The sequence below is a fragment of the Xiphophorus maculatus genome, chromosome 13, assembly GCF_002775205.1.
Source record: "Xiphophorus maculatus strain JP 163 A chromosome 13, X_maculatus-5.0-male, whole genome shotgun sequence".
Taxonomy (NCBI): Eukaryota; Metazoa; Chordata; class Actinopteri; order Cyprinodontiformes; family Poeciliidae; genus Xiphophorus; species Xiphophorus maculatus.
Genome location: NC_036455.1, coordinates 4,110,315 through 4,130,404, shown reverse-complemented (window position 1 = coordinate 4,130,404; position 20,090 = coordinate 4,110,315). Strand labels below are relative to the sequence as shown.

Below are 20,090 nucleotides of genomic sequence, written 5' to 3'. Positions count from 1 at the left end.
TATTTATGTGGCCTGCAGCAAACGCCTCGCTTAGTGTTTGGGCTAACCAGAAACAAATGAGGCAAACCACATTGTTTTTATTGCAACCTGAGGGGAAACCACAGTGAGATACACATTTCATTGCTGTTTGCTTGTTCAGGGAGGATGCAAAGCTAGAGGCAATTTAAATACGGTAATAAGCAGGAGCTTTCTGTTACAAAGACGGTGTAATTTGTATGGACTTAGCGTCTTTGTCAGGAAATTTAAATTGGTCCATTAGTTACGGTTTGTACGAGTGCTTGAAGTCCTTGAAAATTCTTCTGTTTGGTGTTTTCAAGCTTCGGAAAGTGCTTGTTTTTCAGGTGAAATCCTTGAAAGTGCTTCATTTTCAAACTGCACATTTTGGTAATAAAATGCAATCTAACGTTTGATGAAAAGCCTAAATTTGGAAAACTTTATTTACAGTTGAATCCAGATATTTTTATATGCACATTTTTTTCTCACTGTCTGAAGTTAAATCAAACTAAACTTCTCTTGTTTTAGGTCAGTTAGAATTGCCAAAAATAATTTAGATTTGCTAAATGGGAGAAAACGTTGAGAGAGCATATTTTTTCTCTTGATTTTCTTTGTGTATTGTGTTTAAGTGTCCGATTTGAGCAGGAAGGTCATTTAGCTTAAATGGATTTGCTTGGATTGTTTCAATGAAAAGAATATTTATTATTCCTAATGAGACAATGACTTATTGATCATCTCATATTTTATGCTTTAACAAAAATTATTAACATTGGTGAATTTTTTGTTGTTTAATTAGTATTTTGTAATCAGGACAGTGAAGTGTAAAGTATGTGTGAGAAAAAAATTTAAAACATAAAATGTTGCTATATTTTAGTTTACTTTGTCCATGCTGTAGAATGTAGAATACTATTACAAAAACATTATTAATAACAGTAATAAGGTATATAATAGTGTATTAAAATGGTAATTTTTTAGTTCATTTGTATTGTTTTTATCTCCATAGTTGGGTGCTGGAAAAATTTACTGCTTGAAAAGTGCTTGAATTTTGCTGTAGGAAAAGTGTACGAACACTTAGTTTTTCATATCTTATCCATCTAAATCTAAAAGAGAGACTTCTCTGTGTGAATATTGATTTGATGTTTACGTGCCTCCAGCCTCATTATGTTCCTGACAACTATAAGAGGAACGGAGGCCGGTCTGCCTGGAAAAGCGAACGAACCAAAGAAGCGGCTGGCTGCGAGGACGACGGCTCCTCCTGCGACCGCGGCGACGACTTCCCCCACAGGGCGGAGGATGGACGGTCAGTAGAGGACGACGTGGACATGGTGCCGGAGGAACCTGAACACATTCCAGCCAAACCAAGACAAAAGGAAAGGGCGAGACCAGGAGGTGAGGAGGAAGACGAGGAGGAGGAGGAAGGGCTGGAGGCCGGGGTGCGGAAAGAGATCGGGGAGAGTTCTGAAGACCGGATAGGGGAGATGCTCGAACTCCCTTTGTCTTCGGCCTCCTCGCCTCTCCACCACCCGGCGCTGAGCCGGAGGGAGGCTCAAAGGGAACGGCTCAACAAGATTCTACTGGACCTGCTGCACAGAGCGCCCAGCAAGAACGGTGAGGGACCGGGAGCAAAGCAGGGGGGTAGGTCAACAGATACATGGCTGCTCGCTCATGCATTCACACGCACTGATGAGAAATTACTTCTACACATCTTCAGATGCACTCTTTGATTCTCCTTCACGTTTCTCATACTTTAAGAGAATTTAACCAACATTTTCAGTTCCTATTTGTTGATAATTTATTTAATAAATACACACATGAGCTCAACAACAAATATATTTATTGTTTTTAATGTTATTGATGTTATTCAACCATTGGATTAGTGTAAAGTGCTATTATACCTATTCAGTTTTCCCAGGTGTTTCATGAACACCTGATCACTCATTTAAAGAACAAATCCTTCTATAGAAATGTGAACTGCAGATACTGACATTAGCGTTGGGGACGTCTGTGTTTGCTGCTACATGTTTTACATTGAGATGCTATTTTAGGTTTGAGTAGCTTCAGTGATACACTTTCTCTTTCTTGCACAACTTGCACACAGTAGTCTTTTCCAGCGTCTTATCAGATTGTTTTTTGAAGCAAAAATTAATCCCCAGCAGCTTCGTCGTTCATCGATGTTGTTTGAACCACCTTTCCCTGTGTTTCCAGCTGGAAGTCGATCAGCTTTGCACAGTCTCAAATGTTTGCACATTCTCATTTGGAAAAAAAAAGAAAAGCTGAAGCTCAGTGAGATTTTAGAGAGACATTAATTTTCTCCATTGCATTTTGATCTATACATCTCCCTAACACATAAATATGATTTGATCTTAAAGATTTCGGTGTAGCTTCGGCTGAACGTTAAGAGTTGTGTTTCTGGAATGTGAACTTAAGCCAGGTTTTCTTGCCCTTTATTTTTCTCCCATTTACTGTATCCAAACTCCCTTCTTCTGCTAAACAAAAGAAAAAAAACAATTCCCACAGCATGATGCCTCCAGCACCATGTTTCACTGTGGATATGGTATGTTCAGAGCAGTGATGTCAGTAACGCGTTACTGACATCGGACCACTTTTTTCAGTAACGAGTAATCTAACGCGTTGCTATTTCATATCCGGTAGTCAGACTACAGTTATCGAAATAATTTTTGCGTTTCTGTGCGTTACTATTTTCTTTTGGAATTTAATTTTATTTCCTCTACGCGTCTTGTCGAGTGATCGCCGTTTTTATGCGACAGTATCGGCAGCAACAGAAATGTAAACAATGGAGGGAAGAGGGAGATGCGCATTTTGTTGGTAGAAAAACAGAAACTACTTTGAGTTTCTGTCGCCAAGTTCAATTATTATAAGTGGCTGTGGGCTTTTTCTTTTTTTTAAATTTGCTAGCAAATTTAATGAGTCGCGGGTTTTGCTTTTTAGGCTCATTTTTGAACGTGAAGTTGCTCATTTGGGCTTGGAAATAAGCAGACATAAACCCCAGAATGTGTCTGGCCTCCAGTTAGTTTTAGTCAGGCTCTCCCAGCCCATCATTTCCCAGATGATCCGTCCCGCTGTGTCTTTGTTAATGTCAAGTTAATATATTACCTGTGAATTACGCCGACTAAAAAGGTGACTTTTAATGTAACTTAGTTACAGTTCCAAATCAAGTAGTCGGTAATCTAACTGAGTTACTTTTTCAAGGAGTAATCAGTAATCCGATTAAAGTTACTTTTTCAAAGTAACTATGCCATCACTGGGTGAGAGTGATGTTACTTGCCAAACATGCCACTTTGGACATTGCCCATATCTTTGATTATTTGTTTATGTTTCAAAAGTTGATGTAATCTGTTGCCAGGTTATTTTATGAAAAACTGAGCCAATTTACTGTGGTTTTTAGCTGCATTGTCGAAGTCTTATGTAAAAAGGCCTAAAGGCTAAATTATGACAATAACTAGCTGTAAAGTAGATTTGAACCAAGTCTGGTTAGTAAAGGAGGATGTAAATCATAGGTACGTCAATTACTTCCCCAATTACAACAGAATATGAGCACTTCTTTAATTTAAATTTTTTTTTCCTAAAAAGCTCCTAAATTTTCTTCTTCTCCCCTCTAGCTATTGATGTCACCTATCTCCTCGAGGAAGGAGCAGGACGGCGGTTACGGCGAAGGACGCTCGGATTTGCAGATTTTGTCATCAGAAAGTAACAATTTTGATGCGCCTGTTAAACGCACGCCACCTTTCGCTGCTGTGAAAAGAAGCCAGGTAGCGAAGAGACGGCAAAGAAGGGAAATTGAGCATTGTTGCCTATCCTACCTTTATGGATCACAAAGCATCCAGCGGCGTTGCATCTTCAGAGTTGACCTCTTCCAAGACAGTGACCTCAGCTTTGAGACGGTGGAAGAGGTGCAGAAGTTCTGACTTGAAGGAAGTTCCACCTTAAAGTGGAGAACCGGCCCGGTCTTCTTATTTAAGTATATCATGCAAAACTTTTTATTTTATTTTATTGAACATAGGAAAAACAACCCATGCACTTAAATGCATCGAACATTAGAAATCATGGGTTGATGGATGTTGCTTGCCAGCATTGGAAAACAAAACGGTTGGTACTGAACAGGGACAGGAAGCGTTTTTTTCATTTATTTCCTCGCGAATCCTGAATTATTGTTCTTCATCATGAAATCTTGCTGCAATGATGAAAATGTAAAAGATGAGAGAGAAAACCGGCTTATAGGAGAAAATGTAAAGTTGAGCGGTGTGCTCTGATGCTGCGCTTTAGAAAGAGAGAACAAGGGTGGAAAACTGCACTTTTGGTACCTTGGATATTGTGAAGCCCTGTGTAATGTATCCGCCATGAAAATACACTAGCACTCTCACAGTATTGTCTGCAGCCTGACAAAAGCAAGTTTAAAAACATAGATTTTTCTTTTCCTGTTTTAATTTTTTCCTCAAAGTAGCTCATTTAGAAGCAGAAGAGACCTGTGGCGTGGCTTTAGAATTGAGTTTTCGCTTATGTCAAAGTGTCTTGTTATTATTTTTAACTCAGCCGTGAGGCAGTCAGCTTCGCCGCGTCCCCTGTTCCTTTTATTTTTTAAGAAGCAAAACGATTCACCAGCTTAAATCGGGCAGCGACGGGAGGAGGGAGGGCGCCGGCTTTAACTAACGCCTTACACAGCCGCCACCGTCTCCCACTGCCTTGTGTGCAAGAGTGTGTGTCTGCCAGATTTTGTGAAATTATACCTTTTCAAAAAGAAAACGTGAAAAAAAAAAATTAAGGGCTCGATGGCAATTAACAGTTTTAAGAAAACAATACTTAACATGAAATGTATCGTGATGGTCATATTATTCTGTGAGATGGGCGGGGCAGTGGATACTGTATATTTGGAGCAAGGAATTACTTGCAACTTTTTTTTTTGTCTTTGGACTGATTGCCATGGAGAATGTTTGTTTTAAAAAAAAAAAAAGACGACGTATTTGATGTGATTTCCTTTTTCCCTGCAATGTCCCGGTGCGGCAAGCTGAAAGAAATGATGAGAACAGGAAGGAGGAAGAGAACAGGAAGCTGTACAGTGCCAAGTTGTGTAAATATACACTCTTTACATTAAGAAGTGTCTCCAAAAGCAATATCTTGAAAATGGATTTCGTTTATTATTGTACTGTACAGGACTCAGCCCTAAATGTATTATTATTATTGTTATTATTATATTATTATTATAATTTCTTCAGTATGTATTACTATAATGACACTTAAGCTCTGAGGAATATGTTTTTTTGTAATGTCCAGAAATTCTCACCATAACAGTCCTGATGACATGAAATTTAAGCTGAGTTGTTTGTTTTTTTTTTGCCTATAAATTAAGTCCACCTGTAAAGTGCATGAGCAAGAATGTCAGAAGGCGTTGGGATGTGACAGTGACTCTGCAACGACACCTTTCGTCACTGAATTTTGTTAATAATATAACTTTTTTAAGGAGGAATCTTCTCCTTGTTTTTTTGCTGCAAAGTGTTGAACACTAAAAAAACAAACCAACATAAAAATGTTAAGATATTTTTAAACACTGACAGGAAAACAAAAAGAAAAGCTGTCAGAAACGATATCATGCTATTATAAATATATATAAATATATATAAATATATTTTTTGTTTTTCTTTCAAATAGGAAAACGGTTCCGTTTTGTGATAGCGGTCATTGTATGATGCTTGTACTTGTATTTGTGCGTTTTGTGTGATCCGTTTAGTTATTTTTAGACAATCACAAAATAAGATGCAAGCATTGTAAATGGCAGACTGACGGACATTTTGTGATGTGTACAGTTTGTCAAAACAACAACAAAAAAAGAGAAAAAACTTCTTCCACTCGTTCAAAGTTTGTAATTACGATTCTTAAGTCATGGAAAAAAATGCTGTTGGTTTTTACTTTTTTGTTTTATATTTGTTTTTGTTTTTTTTGTTTGTTTGGTTTTTTTTTTTTTTTTAATAAAAAGCACTACATTATTGTGAATACTTTTGGTGTCTGATGTTGTGGTTTTCAACCAGAAAAAGGTGAAACAAGGATGAGACTCTGCAGGCTGGAAAAACCGTCTGAATTGCTATGATGTGGGGAAAAAAGTGATCTGCGGAATATTTAAACCTCGACAACTGTAAAATATCTGCCATGAATTAAGGAGGACGTTTTGTATTTACGATTTAAAAAGGTCAGTAAAGGACTGAGAACCTTGGATATACTTGAGTAAGGGATTGTTACAGGATAAATGCATAGGGACCCTGGAGAGAATATATTTATTTATTGGCTCCTTGTCCTCTCTCAACATGTCCTGGTGTACAAAATACTAGCTCAAATTAAGTGTTGAAGACCAGAAATGTCACAATTCAGTACATCAATAAGGTTTTAAATAAATATTTATTTTAAATCAACTTGAAAAAGCATGTGATAAATAAATGCATGTGATGACTATAGTGTGTAAATGAGTAATTATATTTAAAATGTTTGTAAAATAGTTCATTAAAATTGTTAAAAGCAAATTCATTTTATAAAATGCTACGTTTATTTTGTGATATACCGTAGAACAAAAAATATAAAATTAACTACTGTAACATTTCTATGTAGTTTAGTGAAATTTAAATATTATAGAGTTATTTATTACAATATTATTAAAATAACATAACCTTAAACAACATGAGGCTAATTGTCATTTCGTTAAAAATCGCAAGTAATTTAAGAGAAAAATTAACATAAACGGGAAAATCGCAAGTTCAGCAAATGTAAGTCTCGCGATAGGACCTGAGAGCCTGGACTCCGAGCCTGGTTGCCCCGGTAACGAGGCGACTCCCAGGTTTTACTCGGTTTTTAGATAAATTTAACGGTTTTACACAGATAGTTCGGGTCAGTTCAACAAGTCAATAATGTCCAGAAAAAAACAGCCAAAGGACAAAGTAGTCCAAGAGGTCGAGGAACCGCCGAAAGTCACAGGTTGGCCAAATAATGTCTGAGTGATTTAGTCATTACTCGACAAGCTAACATTATGCTATTAAAACTGTCTCTTAGTTGAAATAATCTGTGTGCTTTGTAAGAAAATGACCTATATATCTTCATCACGTGTTGCGGTAGTAAATTACAGCTCTAACTCTTTAGTCGTGTAAATATATTACGTTTTTTGCAAGCTAGACCAAAAATCCTTCTGTTGTTCCACAGATACAAAAAAAGAGCAGCAACCTCCTGAGCCATTACCAGCGCTGACCTTTGGTAAGCCATGACGTTATCATTTTGAAGGTTGTTCAGTCACTGACTAATAATTACCCCATCCTACAGATGATTATCACTGCACAGGAAATGTGGAGGTTGACTTCCCTATGCTTTGTTCTCTTCTAAATATGAAGGAAGTCCCACCTGTCATACGTCAAGTCCCACCCGCTATTGAGTCTGAAGTCACATTTAAAGGTAAGAAAGTTCTGAGCTGCTTCTGTTCTGGACAGAAAAACACCAAACTGTTATTAGTCCTCAGACGTTTCCACATTTTGCCCGTGTGTTTTATTGGGAACTTTTTTTTAAAACCATCAGTTTCCTTCCCCTTTATTATCAAGCTCTACTTGGCGTTGATCTATACCATGTAAGCCCAATAAAAACTAAATTCAAAATGTAGATATGGCTAACAACACTAATTGTGCAGAATGTGTGCGTGTGTAGTGAAATGTCATTTTTAAGCTGCTGTTTTCTGATGATCAACATAATTTCACCTACAGAAGATGAAGATTTAAAGCCGGCTGCCTTACCTTTCAGGAGTACTCCATGTTTATGCATTGAGCTGGAAAATGATGACCCCAATTGTACCAGGAAGATTAAGATTTCTGGTAAGAATTAAACATTCAAGGGACCTCAGGATCATAAACCTACTTTAAGTACTCATGCACTTACTAATTGCATGAGTTTACTTCTCTTGTTTAAGTATTCTGATTAATTATGGCGATAAAAATGCTTAAATAGACTTCTAATTTAATTTAGGTTTATGTAATTTGCTGAAGCTTTGACAATAAACCCTATTTCCATTCACTGTGGCTCTAAGACCAACTCTTATGGTATATAATAGACTATATAAAACCAAGACAACTATGAGTGACCTCTCAAGGTATATATCATGTCTTACACTCATATAACCACATTGTCTTGCAGTAAACTATAAGTGACATACAAATAACTTTATGCCACCAGTCCTCAATGTGCATCCCTGGTGCAGAGTTTCTAAGTTGTCTGCAACTCACTTATTTGTAGTATTAGCAAAAAGTATTTAAGCTAAAATGACTGGACATACTTTTATTATGTTATTGAATTAATAACATAGTATGCAGTATTATACATTAGGCTCCTCCTAATGTATAATACTGTTAAAAGCATCACCGTAGCATAACTGAAGTGATTTCTTCTGTTTATAAAAGTCAAAAAAACAAAGACAACAAAGCCACATATACTGAGGGCATATTTTGTAAGTAGAAAGAACCACTGGCTAAAACGAAAAGGATGAAGATGTTTTTCATACTCTTTAAGCTGTTTCACCTTTTATCAAAGTCAGTCTCAGTGTTTATTGTAGAACACTGAGATACCAACTAAAACTAAATTTAAAAAAAAAGTGGAAGATTTTTTTTTGTTACAAATAAAAAGTTTGAACCCCAGTCAATTTGTTGAAAAATCACCTTTTGTTGGAATGACTGCTACAAGTTTTTAGAGGTGTGTCACTTTTATAGACTGTCCATTTTCCATTCATACGTGAAGAAAACTTCTTGTTATAGGGAAAATAATCTGCCAGCAGAACTAGTACGTTTTACCAATATTCAAGAATTCTTAACTTAAAACATGCAGAGAAATTACTTTTGAGTTAGTTTTGCTTTATTTCTAGAGTAATGAGAAACTGGACGAATACTTGGTGAGATTTTGTGTTTTTGCAGTGTGGGTTCTGCAGACTGCAGTAACTATTGTCCAATTCATCCTGAATGTGCAGGATGGAAGGTGAACTATAAGATCTTCAAAGCCGTACTGAAGATGCTCCCATCCATAACCACCCTACAGTGTATTCAGTGAGTAATGAGCAGGTACAGAGGGGAGCCGAGCCCCTGCTGGCTGCTTGTTGTTTGTTAGCGTAACGTTGTCCACTGTGCTGCAGCTTCTGGCAGGCCGCTCTTTCAGATCCAATGGTAATCTCCCTCACAAACACGTCTCTGGGCTCCAACCTTAGGTGAGAGCATTCGGTGACACCGAAACTGTGCAACATTGTTTTAATTTGCAGCTCCCAGGAGACAAGTCAGAAATAGTTGTGGATTTGCAAGTGAATTTTCTCTGAAATATGCAGGATTACTGATCCATCTTGTTAACTCTCCCTTGTGGTAGAGCTGTGACACTGGAGGGTAATCCGCTTCTACAGCATAGCTTCCACCTTCTGCTCACTGAAGACAGCAAGTGAGTCACACACACAAGATCCAGCCACTAACAACCCGTGCTTTTGCATAAATACGTCCAAATTCACGTCACGTCTCTTTGGTCAAGCCTCATCCACTTGTCACTGCGGAATAATCGGATCGGAGAAGAGGGGGCTCGTCTGATAGGTTTGGCTCTCTCGACCTGTAAATCTGCTAACAAGAACCTCCTGTCACTCAACCTGGCATTCAACAATGTTGGGGATGCAGGTGCCACGCATATTGCGCAGGTATAATCTAGAGCTGATCCACATTCTCTGTGGATGTTCCCATCAGAGCTGCTGATGTGTTTTCCACCTTGTTTTCCCTCCCAGGGCCTGAGGCTGAATAATACTTTAGTCATTCTATCGCTGGCCAACAATAACATCGGAGACGCAGGAGCTGCCCATCTGGCTATGGTATCTGTTTACCTTAAAGACTTTAAATGCCAGATAATGCATTTAACTCGCAGTTAATATGTTCTTAATCATATTCGGCTTACTGGATTAGATATTACACGATTTAATAACCCTCCAGCACTAAGCATTTCCATTTTTAGACACTCGGGGAGTTAACTCTACAACATGAGGAGATTGTGGAAAGAAGAAAGATGATGCTGCACAAAATACAGGTTGGAAGTTTTGACAGCTACATTAACACACATGACTACATTTTGTAAGACCTTAAGCAGCCTAATCAAATCTTTTATTTCTCTGTTTATGGAAAAAATTTAGGATTTTTAAACATTTGAATTAATTATGATCAGAAGTACTGTTTAAAAAGTTGTAAACGTTTGTATTTCTAAAATATTCAGGCTTCTTACGATTGAAGTGCACACATTGTTCCGCTCTGAATAACTCAAGTTTCATCACAACTGCAAAGTTTAATTTATTTTTATTTTATGATAGAGCAACAGAAAAACATCAGAAAAGTGTGTTCTGCATTTTTAGTCACCCTCTTTACTCAGTACTTTGTTGAGCCACATTTTCTACAATTACAGCTGCAGATATTTTGAAGCTTTCACCAGTTTTGCACATCTAAAAATGAAATATTTACTCATTCCTTTTTGCCTGGCTGCACACGCAGCATCTTTAAACATCAATTTTCATGTCAGTCACAGATTTTTACTGATTTACTTTGACTGGACAGTCAGTACTATTATAAAATCATGTATTTCATTAGCTCAACTCAATAAGTGAAAAGCACTCTATTAATTCCACAAAGAATGATGTTTTCAGTTAATTATGACTAATTTCTTTAAAATACTGCATTTAGGATTAGATTAATACATCAGACCAATTAAAAAACTGTTTAATACAGAAGTATGGCCTTTATAGGAAGTATTTATAACACCTGCTAAGATGTAGTTATTTTGAAAAAGGCACTTTTAATCTGACAAACAAGCCTCATCTGAATGCAGATTGTAGTTTTCTGAATATGACCCTTCCTTGCACTTGAAATGTAACAGCTTAACTAATATTACACAAAAGCAGTGCGTTGTGAAAGCTGCAATCAATTTATTGTATCTCAACACCTAGCCTTGCTTTAATCTTCTCCATATCTTCACCTCTGACCTTTCCGCTGGACTCCTCAGACTTACATGATGCCGTTTGCTCTCTAATGTTCTCTAACCAGCCTGAGGCCCTCTGATGTGTTGATTCTCTGCTTTTTGCATTTCTTGCAGTCTTCTCTCAGGGCGGATCTGGAGCAAACAGTTGGCGGCCATCTTTCTGCCATACACAGCGCTTCAAGCAAAGGGGAGTCCAAGAGCTCAAGCAAAAAAAGGGTAATATATAAATATTATAAGACTGAAAGCAAATGTTCATGTAGCCACCATAATTTAAAATCATCTAATCCTTTGCCAATATATAAATCAGATTAAAGCTGCAAAAAAAGATGAAAAAACAGCCGATACCAAAGTCAAGAAGGGTAAAGAAGTCATCACTGATACGTTTCACCAGTTCCTCAGCTGCACTGTTTGGTTTCTCATAGCTGTCTTTTCAAATCTTCCCCAGGCTCAGATGGAAAGAGACCTCTAAGCAGAAATGTGAAATCTGGAGGCAAAGACAAGATGTCGTCTCCTCTAGAGGTGCTTGAAACACTTCACCGCATCTAAACATATTTTGACAATTTACAAGTTATTGTTCTCCTACACCGTTGTTTCTTTTTCCTTCAGGATAAATCAAGTTGTAACCTGATTGAGGTTTGGCAGTTGCAATTTCTCGGTATAGCAACACTTTAGCTAATGGACCTGAGTGGAATTTGCCGTCTTTGTCTTCAGAATCAGGGAGAAGCTCTGGAGACAGGAAACCCCCTGCTGGTGCTGTCTGTGCATCGCAGGGACGGCGTGCTCTACATGCCTGGAAACACAACGCTCACCTCGCTCAATCTAGCAGGTCAGGTACAAAAATGTTCACATCCCAACATATTTATTAATATTTACAGAGAGGGCAGTTTTACTCTGGTTATCTGAATGTTTGTTAATATAGAGTTTTTTAAGCTCCTACTCTGTGTTTAATATGTATTTTATAATTCGGTATTTGCAAAATTAGATTTTTATATATAAAAAGGAAGTTTTGAGCTTCTATTTTTCTAAGGATTTGTGATGCCTTACAAATGTATATTTGTTTATGTAGGGAACAAAATTACAGAGAAGACTCTGCCTCTGTTCCTGGCATCTCTGGAAAGACAGGAGGATGTGGGAGGAAACTTGCAGCGTCTCGTTCTGCAGGTTTGTTTTACATCTATTTGAGGGGCTGACTCTGTGTTTGCCTGTGCATAAATCTCAATAGAGCAACTAAACACAGCTTAATGGGAAATTTAACATTTCCAAACATTTCTCCAAAGACTGCTACCCATCTGCAGCAGTCTTTGGAGAAGAGGCAGAACACACTCTTAAGCTGGTCAACTTGGGGACATACAACCACACACACACACACACACACACACACACACACACACACACACACACACACACACACACACACCCCGAACCTAACATGGCTATATTTGGACTGTGGGAGGAAGCTGGAGTACCTGGAGAAACTGCTATGCACTGCGAGAACATGCACAGACACTTCTTGCTGCAAGGTAACAGTTCTGACAACTGCTACACTTTGTTTATTTTACAAAACAGTGTTAAAGAAAATAAAAACTTTCTTTAAATTGGTTGTTTTCAATGTGGGTGATTGTTTCTTTCTGCCCAGTTTTTTCAGTTGTACACAAAATTAGTTTTTGTTTATCTTTGCTCTTCCAGTCAATTGGAATAATATTACATAGCATACAAGTAAATCAAACTGTATTTGATTTTTTTTTTAATGATATGTGAATATTTCATCAAAGCACAATAGTTAAATAAACTTTTTCCAAAATAGTTTGCATCCTGTGGTTGTAAAATTGAGGTACAAAGTGGTGAGGAGACAAAATGACAGAGGTTCAACATCTACTCTTTATGTCCTTTTTTTGAGTGCTTCTCAGTAAAATTACTGAATAATTTGTTTCACCTTAATTTGGAATTTTAGGACATTATTTACTAAAATATATGTTTAACTCCACCAGGTAGTATGTACTGCAAAGCCAAGCAATTTAATTAATTAATTACCTTAATATTTTATATTTTAGTTTTAGGTATTTACATTTTTTAAATGTATTAACCAGTAACGTTTTGTGACTTAACTTCTTTAATGTAATTCATATTTATGTCTAAAAGTCTTCCTGCTCTTGGTCCACTTTAATTGCTATATATTCCTCTGAATTAATATTGCAGTGGATTGCTTTTGTTGTTTCAGATTTTTCAGCTGCAGCGTCCTACTTAATTCTGACAACTTATCTTTATTTTAGCAACCAACATTCACGACTATGTGAATGTGTATTTGTTATGATTTTGATGTCTTTCTCTCATGCACAGAGAAACCTCTTCCCTGCAGACGCTGAGTGTTACATAAAGATAAAAGAAATGAAGGCCCTGGCAGATCCTCTGGTCGAACAGATCTCTGGACCAACGGAAGAGGAGGCGAAGGAAACGTAGTGCTCAACAAATCTGATAAAGAAATAAATGTTACAGTACTACTTTTCTCCGAGTTTCTTTTTGCAACGCAAAAGATGAGGAAGAAAGATTAAACATTTTATTCTGGGAAAGGCCTTTGAGCAGTAACTTAGAATTATTTAGAACAATTCAAAATCAGTAGAATAGAACATCAGTAGTAGTGTCACTTTATCATGGTCTGTAGTGAAATTGTCCTTGCAGTGAGGTGAAAAAACACAAATTCTCTGGGATAATATCAGTACAGAAATCAATTAGAAAACGATCAGACAAAAATGACAATCACATTTTAAATTTATCTAAACAATAGCTTGAGTAATAGGGTTTTTCACAACTCAAATACAAGTACGAATACTGCATGAATTACATTAGAAGTCTCTGATAAAAGTCTACTCATTCATTCAGACTGCTCAGTCAAAGTCCAGATCTAAATCTAACTGAGAAAATTTGCCAAAACTTGGAAGTATTTACACATTCTCTATCCAATTTGAATAACTTCATATTTGAGTAAACATTCAAGTGCTATTGTAAATAAAATTTAACTGTTATTTTATAAATAGGGAAAACAATGTATTTTTCATTGTTTTTGCATGAACTGGATTTGTAACTGGAGATCTAAAGGAAAGAATAAAACAACGCAACACAAATTATTTTTCTTCTCTTAATGTTATCCTTGTTTTAATCAACAAAAAACCTGCATATCTAGATCCAACGAATGGTAAGTTTAAATAACCACTAAAATCTTATTCTGAATCGTCATTCTACTTACAAAATTTTCAGTAAACAACAATTTAACAGCTGTTAAAAGATGTTTTTGACCTTACCAACATGGCCTCCATGTCGCTACAATGTCGTCACGTCCGGGCTGTACTCGGGAGAAGCACCAATATGAACCTCTCGCTTCCGGTGATTCCTCCTTTTCGGCAGCGGCTATTTACTCGCCAACATGCCAGTGAGTATCAGGAGGCGGATGAAATCCGTCATTTATGCTTCAAATCGATTATTAGAGCCATAGTACAGGGCTGAACAGTTTCAGAAGAAATTACTGCTTCGATTCGTGCCACTTTGAGTCGGTTTAATCCGGCCGAAAATGCTGGTTTTTAATCATTTTTCAAACCCATCTCGAGCGCGTTGTGAGACAAGATGGCTGCGCGCACACCGCAAACATGGAGCCAGTTTATCGGAGAAGCTGAATACAGACGCCGGATGATAACTGTCGTAGTTTAACCGCGATAATAAGGTTTAGAGTTACCTAAACGCCCGTTTGTGGTTATGTAAACATTGATTTGTAATAAATACGCAGAGTGTTATCTAATGTAGGGTAGGTAGGCCAAAATGTGGGCCCGAGCGGGCCAACGCAGCGATGCTAAAGCGGAGCCAGACGTATGTCGGCCTCAATTTTGGCCAAATAATTCAGTCAATATGCACTGCGTCACTCATAACGTAAATTTTACAAAAGCTATTTTTGATTTTTGAGTCCCTGCTTTTAAGTTTTTGTCTCGTGTTATGTCGCTGATCTCGTCTATTTTATTTCCTCCTTTGTAATTTAGCTCGCAAAAGACTTGTTGCACCCATCCCCTGAGGAGGAGAAGAGGAGGCACAAGAAGAAGCGTCTCGTCCAGAGTCCCAACTCCTACTTTATGGATGTCAAATGTCCAGGTACGTGCGTCTTTGCACATCTTTTTGTAGATGTAAGTAAATCAATTAAGATCAGGTTTGTAAAACTCGGGAGTTTTGTATTTTTTTTTTCTGCAGGATGCTACAAGATCACGACGGTGTTCAGCCATGCTCAGACAGTTGTGCTGTGTGTGGGCTGTTCAACAGTCCTGTGTCAGCCAACTGGAGGCAAAGCACGTCTCACAGAGGGTCAGTATCTGCACACAAACACCAGTCAAAAATGCGATATGCAAATTTCAAACTACTTCTTGTTTTTACGTTAATTAAAAGGGGCAGGATTTGAGCTGGCATTGAAATATTTATGTTGCAGTTGAGTTCTTAAACTAGATACCACCAAACAAAGCTTTGAAGCTGCTGGGGTTTTTTTAGATTTAGAAACAATACCAAAGATCACAGGCTGTGCTTTAAAGAACCCATATTTAGTAAAGTTTTAAAACTCTTTAGTGGTTTAGATTCTGAAGCAGCTGATTTAAGTACCTAGAGGTCCATAAGTTAGAAACGGTGCCAGTCCTGTGTGAATACTCAGTAAATAACTGTTCAGTGCATTAAAAGGGCATACAGTAGCATTCATATAGGGTGTTTATTAGGCCCGAGCAGCAAAGCGCTGCGAAGGCCTATTGTATCTGTACTGTTTATTATTATTATTATTATTATTATTCTTCCCACCTCTTCGTGTGCCTTTTTGGGGGCTTTATCATATTCAAAAACTCACCAAACTTGGCGGTCGCGACTAGAAAAATTAAAAATTTTGAATTTTAAAGTTGTCGCAAAAATCGCAAAAAAAATTGCTCAACGGCGGCAACTAGCAATTTTCTGTTGACACAATGGTATGAACGTATTTCATCGTAGAGACATGAAATTTGGTACACTTGTAGAGCTCCCCAAAAGACTCAGAACTTACATTTAATGTTATTAGCCAACTATCACAGGAAGTCGGCCATTTTGTCTTGAACGTCCATTTTTTTCCTCGATTTTGACGTTTACAGCCTTCGTATTTGATCGAACTCCTCCTAGGGAATTCGATTGATCGGCTTCAAACTTGGTCAGTCTGATCATAAGGCATGTTTGATTTAAAGTTATCAAATTGGTGAGTTTTGGAGTATGTTGAAGGGGGGTTAGCAGGGGTCAAAGTTCACCTACTCGCCATGAAACACGAAACTCTTATATTTCCTATACAAAAACACAGAGAGGGACCAAACTTTCAGAGATTGGTCGTCATCGGGTGTCCTAAAATACCCTGTGGTGAAATTATTTTTTTAAGTAGGCCACGCCCCCTGAGAACAGGAAGTGTCATGTTTTACTGTGAACGGTCGCTATCTTAGCCCTTTGACCTAATCAACATGAAACTGTGTCCAGAGACAGAAGACATGTTGGTGTGTTGAGTAATCCAACCCCTACCGGCTGCGATGAAGCAGGTGGGCGTGGCGGCGTTGCGAACGCCGTCGAATTTCGTTTGGCTCTGAATTCCACAATTTCGGGCCCAGCTGCTCCAAACTCACTAGGATGGATCCTTATCCACCCACCGACAGGAATTCATAACAAAATTTGGTGGGCGTGGCCTAATTTCTCTATAGCGACCCCTAGAGTATTTTAAATGAACAGCCCCAGGCCATGCTTTATCCTAGAATTACGAAACTTGGTACATATGTGTATCTTTTCAGGACGTACAAAAAGTCTCTTGGAGCCATGCTCTAAACCCAACAGGAAGTCGGCCATGTTGTATTGAAGGTCCATTTTGGACCTCGAGTTTGACGTTTACAGCCTTCGTATTTGATCGAACTCCTCCTAGGGATTTCGATTGATCGGCTTCAAACTCGGTCAGTCTGATCATAAGGCATGTCTGATTTAAAGTTATCAAATTGGTGACTGTATGAGCTTGCTGAAGGGGGGTTAGCAGGGGTCAAAGTTCACCTACTCGCCATGAAACACGAAACTCTTATATTTCCTATACAAAAACACAGAGAGGGACCAAACTTTCATTGATTGATCGTCATCGGGTGTCCTAAAATACCCTGTGGTGAAATTATTTTTTTAAGTAGGCCACGCCCCCTGAGAACAGGAAGTGTCATGTTTTACTGTGAACGGTCGCTATCTTAGCCCTTTGACCTAATCAACATGAAACTGTGTCCAGAGACAGAAGACATGTTGGTGTGTTGAGTTATTCCAACCCCGACCGGCTGCGATGAAGCAGGTGGGCGTGGCGGCGTTGCGAACGCCGTCGAATTTCGTTTGGCTCTGAACTCCACAATTTCGGGCCCAGCTGCTTCAAACTCACTAGGATGGATCCTTGTACACCCACCGACAGGAATTCATAACAAAATTTGGTGGGCGTGGCCTAATTTCTCTATAGCGACCCCTAGAGTATTTTAAATGAACAGCCCCATGCCATGCTTTATCCTAGGATTACGAAACTTGGTACACATGTGTATCTTGTCGGGACGTACAAAAAAGTCTCTTAGAGCCATGCTCTAAACCCAACAGGAAGTCGGCCATTTTAGATTGAATTTCATTTGACCTCGATTTTGACTTTTACAGCCTTCGTATTTGATCGAACTCCTCCTAGGGATTTCGATTGATCGACTTCAAACTCGGTCAGTCTGATCATAAGGCATGTCTGATTCAAAGTTATCAATATGGTGACATTTGAACATGTGGAAGGGGGGTTAGCAAGGCTCAAAGTTCCCCTGTGATCGACTGTGTAATACAAAGGGCTTTGTCATGTGTAGGGCAATGCTGCCCTCTGGTGTCGAATAACTGAAATTACTGAAATAGTTTCATTATTTCAGTAATTCGACACCAGAGGGCAGCATTGCCCTACAGAGTTCAATTTTGTAATGTAGGAAAAAATTAAAAATTTGTAATTCTACTGTGAACGGTCGATAGCTTCTGCACCAAACTTTGCACGAGTGACCCTGGCGGGATCCCTGACGACCCTATGTCATCATATTATGACGTCATCTAAGCCCCGCCCCCTCGGAACCGGAAGTGCCGTTTTTTTCCTTGGAAAGCTCCGTTTATGGCTCTCTTGACCTAATCAAGATGATTCGGATGATGAGGTCTGTCATTGCTCGCTTCTGGCTGAACCATGTGGGCGTGGCCAAACGGCGAATATCAGTCCCTCGCCATATTCATACGTTTGGCTCTAATTCACACATGGATCATCCGATTGGCTCCAAACTGGATATGTATGACCTTTGTTCACCTCTAAAGAGCCCAACGGGATTGAGATGTAATTTGGCTCCACTGCGCCCCCTAAGTTAATACATCGGCTGTATCTCCTCGACGCATCGACCGATCTGCGCCAGATTTTTTGACAGTCGTCGGGGATCGCCGCCGAACGCATTCACGCGTGTCGCCCGGTGGCCGGGCGGGGAAAATGCGAGACAGCTTCTGCGGCGGCTGGCGGGCGGCGGTGCTGGAGACGGCGCCGGAGCTTCCGCGCTTGCGAGCGGGCTGCGGCTCTGGAAAACGCGCGAGAGCTTCTGCGGTGGCCGGAACCCCCGCGGTGGCCAATAGGCCGGAGCGGCGCTTGCTGCGAGGGCCGCCCGAGGCTGCTTGCAGCTTTAATTTGTAAACTTAAATCTTTTCTGCACATTTTGGCAAAGCTTGGACTTTGATTAAAACATTTCTCAGATGTTTAAGCTTGGGAAAACATGACCATATATACATATTTTTCCATATTTGACACCCTTCACCATAGCTTAAAAATCTCATGTAGTCCTCTGGTTTTTCCATCTGTTTGCAAAGCCCCTATATTTTAAAATAACAAAGACTGACATTGTCTGTTATAGTAAATTATTTTTACATTTTTGTGGAAATTTCAATTACTATGAAGAGTTTGCCAAGGATTATTTGTCACAGTTTTTCCGCACTGCTAAGTGACTGGACTTCCTCCTTCGTGGTTTTCCAATCTCATTCCAGTGCCAGATTAACCTCAGTTTGCAGAAGGGTTGAGCTCCAACCATGGCTTCCCCCTTTCGAAGGCTGAGGACAAACCAAATGTACCTTTGTAGACTTAAAAATATTCCAGTAAAACCAGGACAGATCCTGATCAGCAGCTCTACGCCACACAATAGCCGTGCCCAGTCGGCAGTATTTCTGCTCGGTGAGGCTCCTCTTTTGTCAGCGATGAGCTAACGTGTCGTTTCCTCCGGCAGGGTGCTCATTCAGGAGGAAGCAGCACTAACTGTTCTCCCTGAAGCTGGAGGGGAGAGGATGGGATGGACCGGTTGATATTAGCGTCTCCTGCCTCCGGGACGATTGCGACGGCGGAACCTGTGGTCCCGACTTGAAACAAGAAGAAGAAGACAGGGGACGCGTTTCCACTGCTCATGTTGACCAATTGGTTGTTGCTGTAACTCCACCCTCCAACCCCGTCTCTCTTAATAAAATGTTGTTTTGGCTAAATCAAGGAATCACTGTGTGGTTCTTACTGCATTTCTACTTAGTTTATTGATTCATATCTTGTAAACTAAAGCTCTGTATTTGGTAAAGTTAATTTCTGTAACACTTGGAGGGATGTACATAACACTGACATGATGCTGTAATGAACATGAATGTTTGATAATTACTATCATTTGGTAATTAATGACACTTTTAACATAAAGTTGCCTTAAAAGTGTTGACCTACTGAATGACAATAAGCATAAACATTCATAAATACTTCATGGTTATGATGCTGTCATGTCAGTCTTGTGAACACACCTTAAAATAAAGTGTTATTTTCTAAACTGGGTCTAAGTTAGCATCACTACTAACTCCATAACGTGACACTAGTATTGACTACACAGTGTCATGAGTTGAGCTTTATTAAAAATTTGGCATTAGAAATTATTTAAATGCAGAAATTTAGGCTGAATGGTAAAATTTCCACATTACAACATGCAGCTCTAAAAAAAATTAGACCACTGCAGTGAACCACACTGAAAACT

General features: G+C 38.9%; 3 protein-coding genes and 1 non-coding gene across 7 annotated transcripts in view; all 4 read left to right on the top strand.

Annotated features, from left to right (window-relative positions):
• The window catches only part of LOC102219717 (histone-lysine N-methyltransferase ASH1L-like), a 36,076-nt gene extending 31,113 nt beyond the window's left edge, over positions 1-4,963 (top strand). For 2 of the 3 annotated variants that reach the window (XM_023345243.1, XM_023345242.1), the window contains 2 exons: positions 1,149-1,629; positions 3,615-4,963. In XM_023345243.1, the coding sequence (XP_023201011.1) occupies positions 1,149-1,629; positions 3,615-3,706 (573 nt within the window). In that variant the 3' untranslated portion in view covers positions 3,707-4,963. The remainder of the gene's footprint in view (positions 1-1,148; positions 1,630-3,614) is intronic. The other variant, XM_023345244.1, reaches the window with a different exon arrangement.
• Positions 4,964-5,580: 617 nt separating this feature from the next.
• On the top strand, positions 5,581-13,506 carry lrrc71 (leucine rich repeat containing 71). Of its 2 annotated transcripts, none has more exons than XM_023345241.1 (17): positions 5,581-6,193; positions 7,192-7,242; positions 7,309-7,437; positions 7,740-7,847; positions 8,990-9,065; positions 9,152-9,223; positions 9,376-9,444; positions 9,532-9,691; positions 9,776-9,859; positions 10,000-10,071; positions 11,125-11,226; positions 11,318-11,369; positions 11,456-11,529; positions 11,617-11,643; positions 11,722-11,836; positions 12,077-12,171; positions 13,348-13,506. In XM_023345241.1, exons 3-17 carry the CDS (start codon positions 7,350-7,352, stop codon positions 13,465-13,467), a joined length of 1,314 nt encoding a protein of 437 aa, XP_023201009.1. In that variant the 5' UTR covers positions 5,581-6,193; positions 7,192-7,242; positions 7,309-7,349; the 3' UTR covers positions 13,468-13,506. The 2 variants fall into 2 exon arrangements, with proteins under 2 accessions (XP_023201009.1, XP_023201008.1); XM_023345240.1 differs by lacking the exon at positions 5,581-6,193 and adding an exon at positions 6,795-6,969.
• Positions 13,507-14,372: 866 nt separating this feature from the next.
• On the top strand, positions 14,373-19,570 carry LOC102225077 (40S ribosomal protein S27). Its single transcript, XM_005796449.2, has 4 exons — positions 14,373-14,434; positions 15,033-15,141; positions 15,238-15,348; positions 19,317-19,570. The coding sequence occupies exons 1-4, from the start codon at positions 14,429-14,431 to the stop codon at positions 19,343-19,345; spliced, it is 255 nt and encodes an 84-aa protein (XP_005796506.1). The 5' UTR covers positions 14,373-14,428; the 3' UTR covers positions 19,346-19,570.
• LOC111610669 lies at positions 19,026-19,155 on the top strand. The gene has a single exon (XR_002753763.1). It is a non-coding gene; the product is annotated as a small nucleolar RNA SNORA35 (small nucleolar RNA).
• Positions 19,571-20,090: the final 520 nt, after the last annotated feature.

Coding starts and splice junctions, on each gene's coding strand:
- lrrc71 (XM_023345240.1), top strand. CDS start 6,903: ATGTCCAGAAAAAAACAGCCAAAGGACAAAGTAGTCCAAGAGGTCGAG. Junction 9,860..9,999: donor GAGCTGCCCATCTGGCTATG/GTATCTGTTTAC, acceptor TTCCATTTTTAG/ACACTCGGGGAGTTAACTCT. Junction 11,370..11,455: donor CGATACCAAAGTCAAGAAGG/GTAAAGAAGTCA, acceptor AATCTTCCCCAG/GCTCAGATGGAAAGAGACCT.
- LOC102225077 (XM_005796449.2), top strand. Junction 15,142..15,237: donor TATGGATGTCAAATGTCCAG/GTACGTGCGTCT, acceptor TTTTTTCTGCAG/GATGCTACAAGATCACGACG. Junction 15,349..19,316: donor CAAAGCACGTCTCACAGAGG/GTCAGTATCTGC, acceptor TTCCTCCGGCAG/GGTGCTCATTCAGGAGGAAG.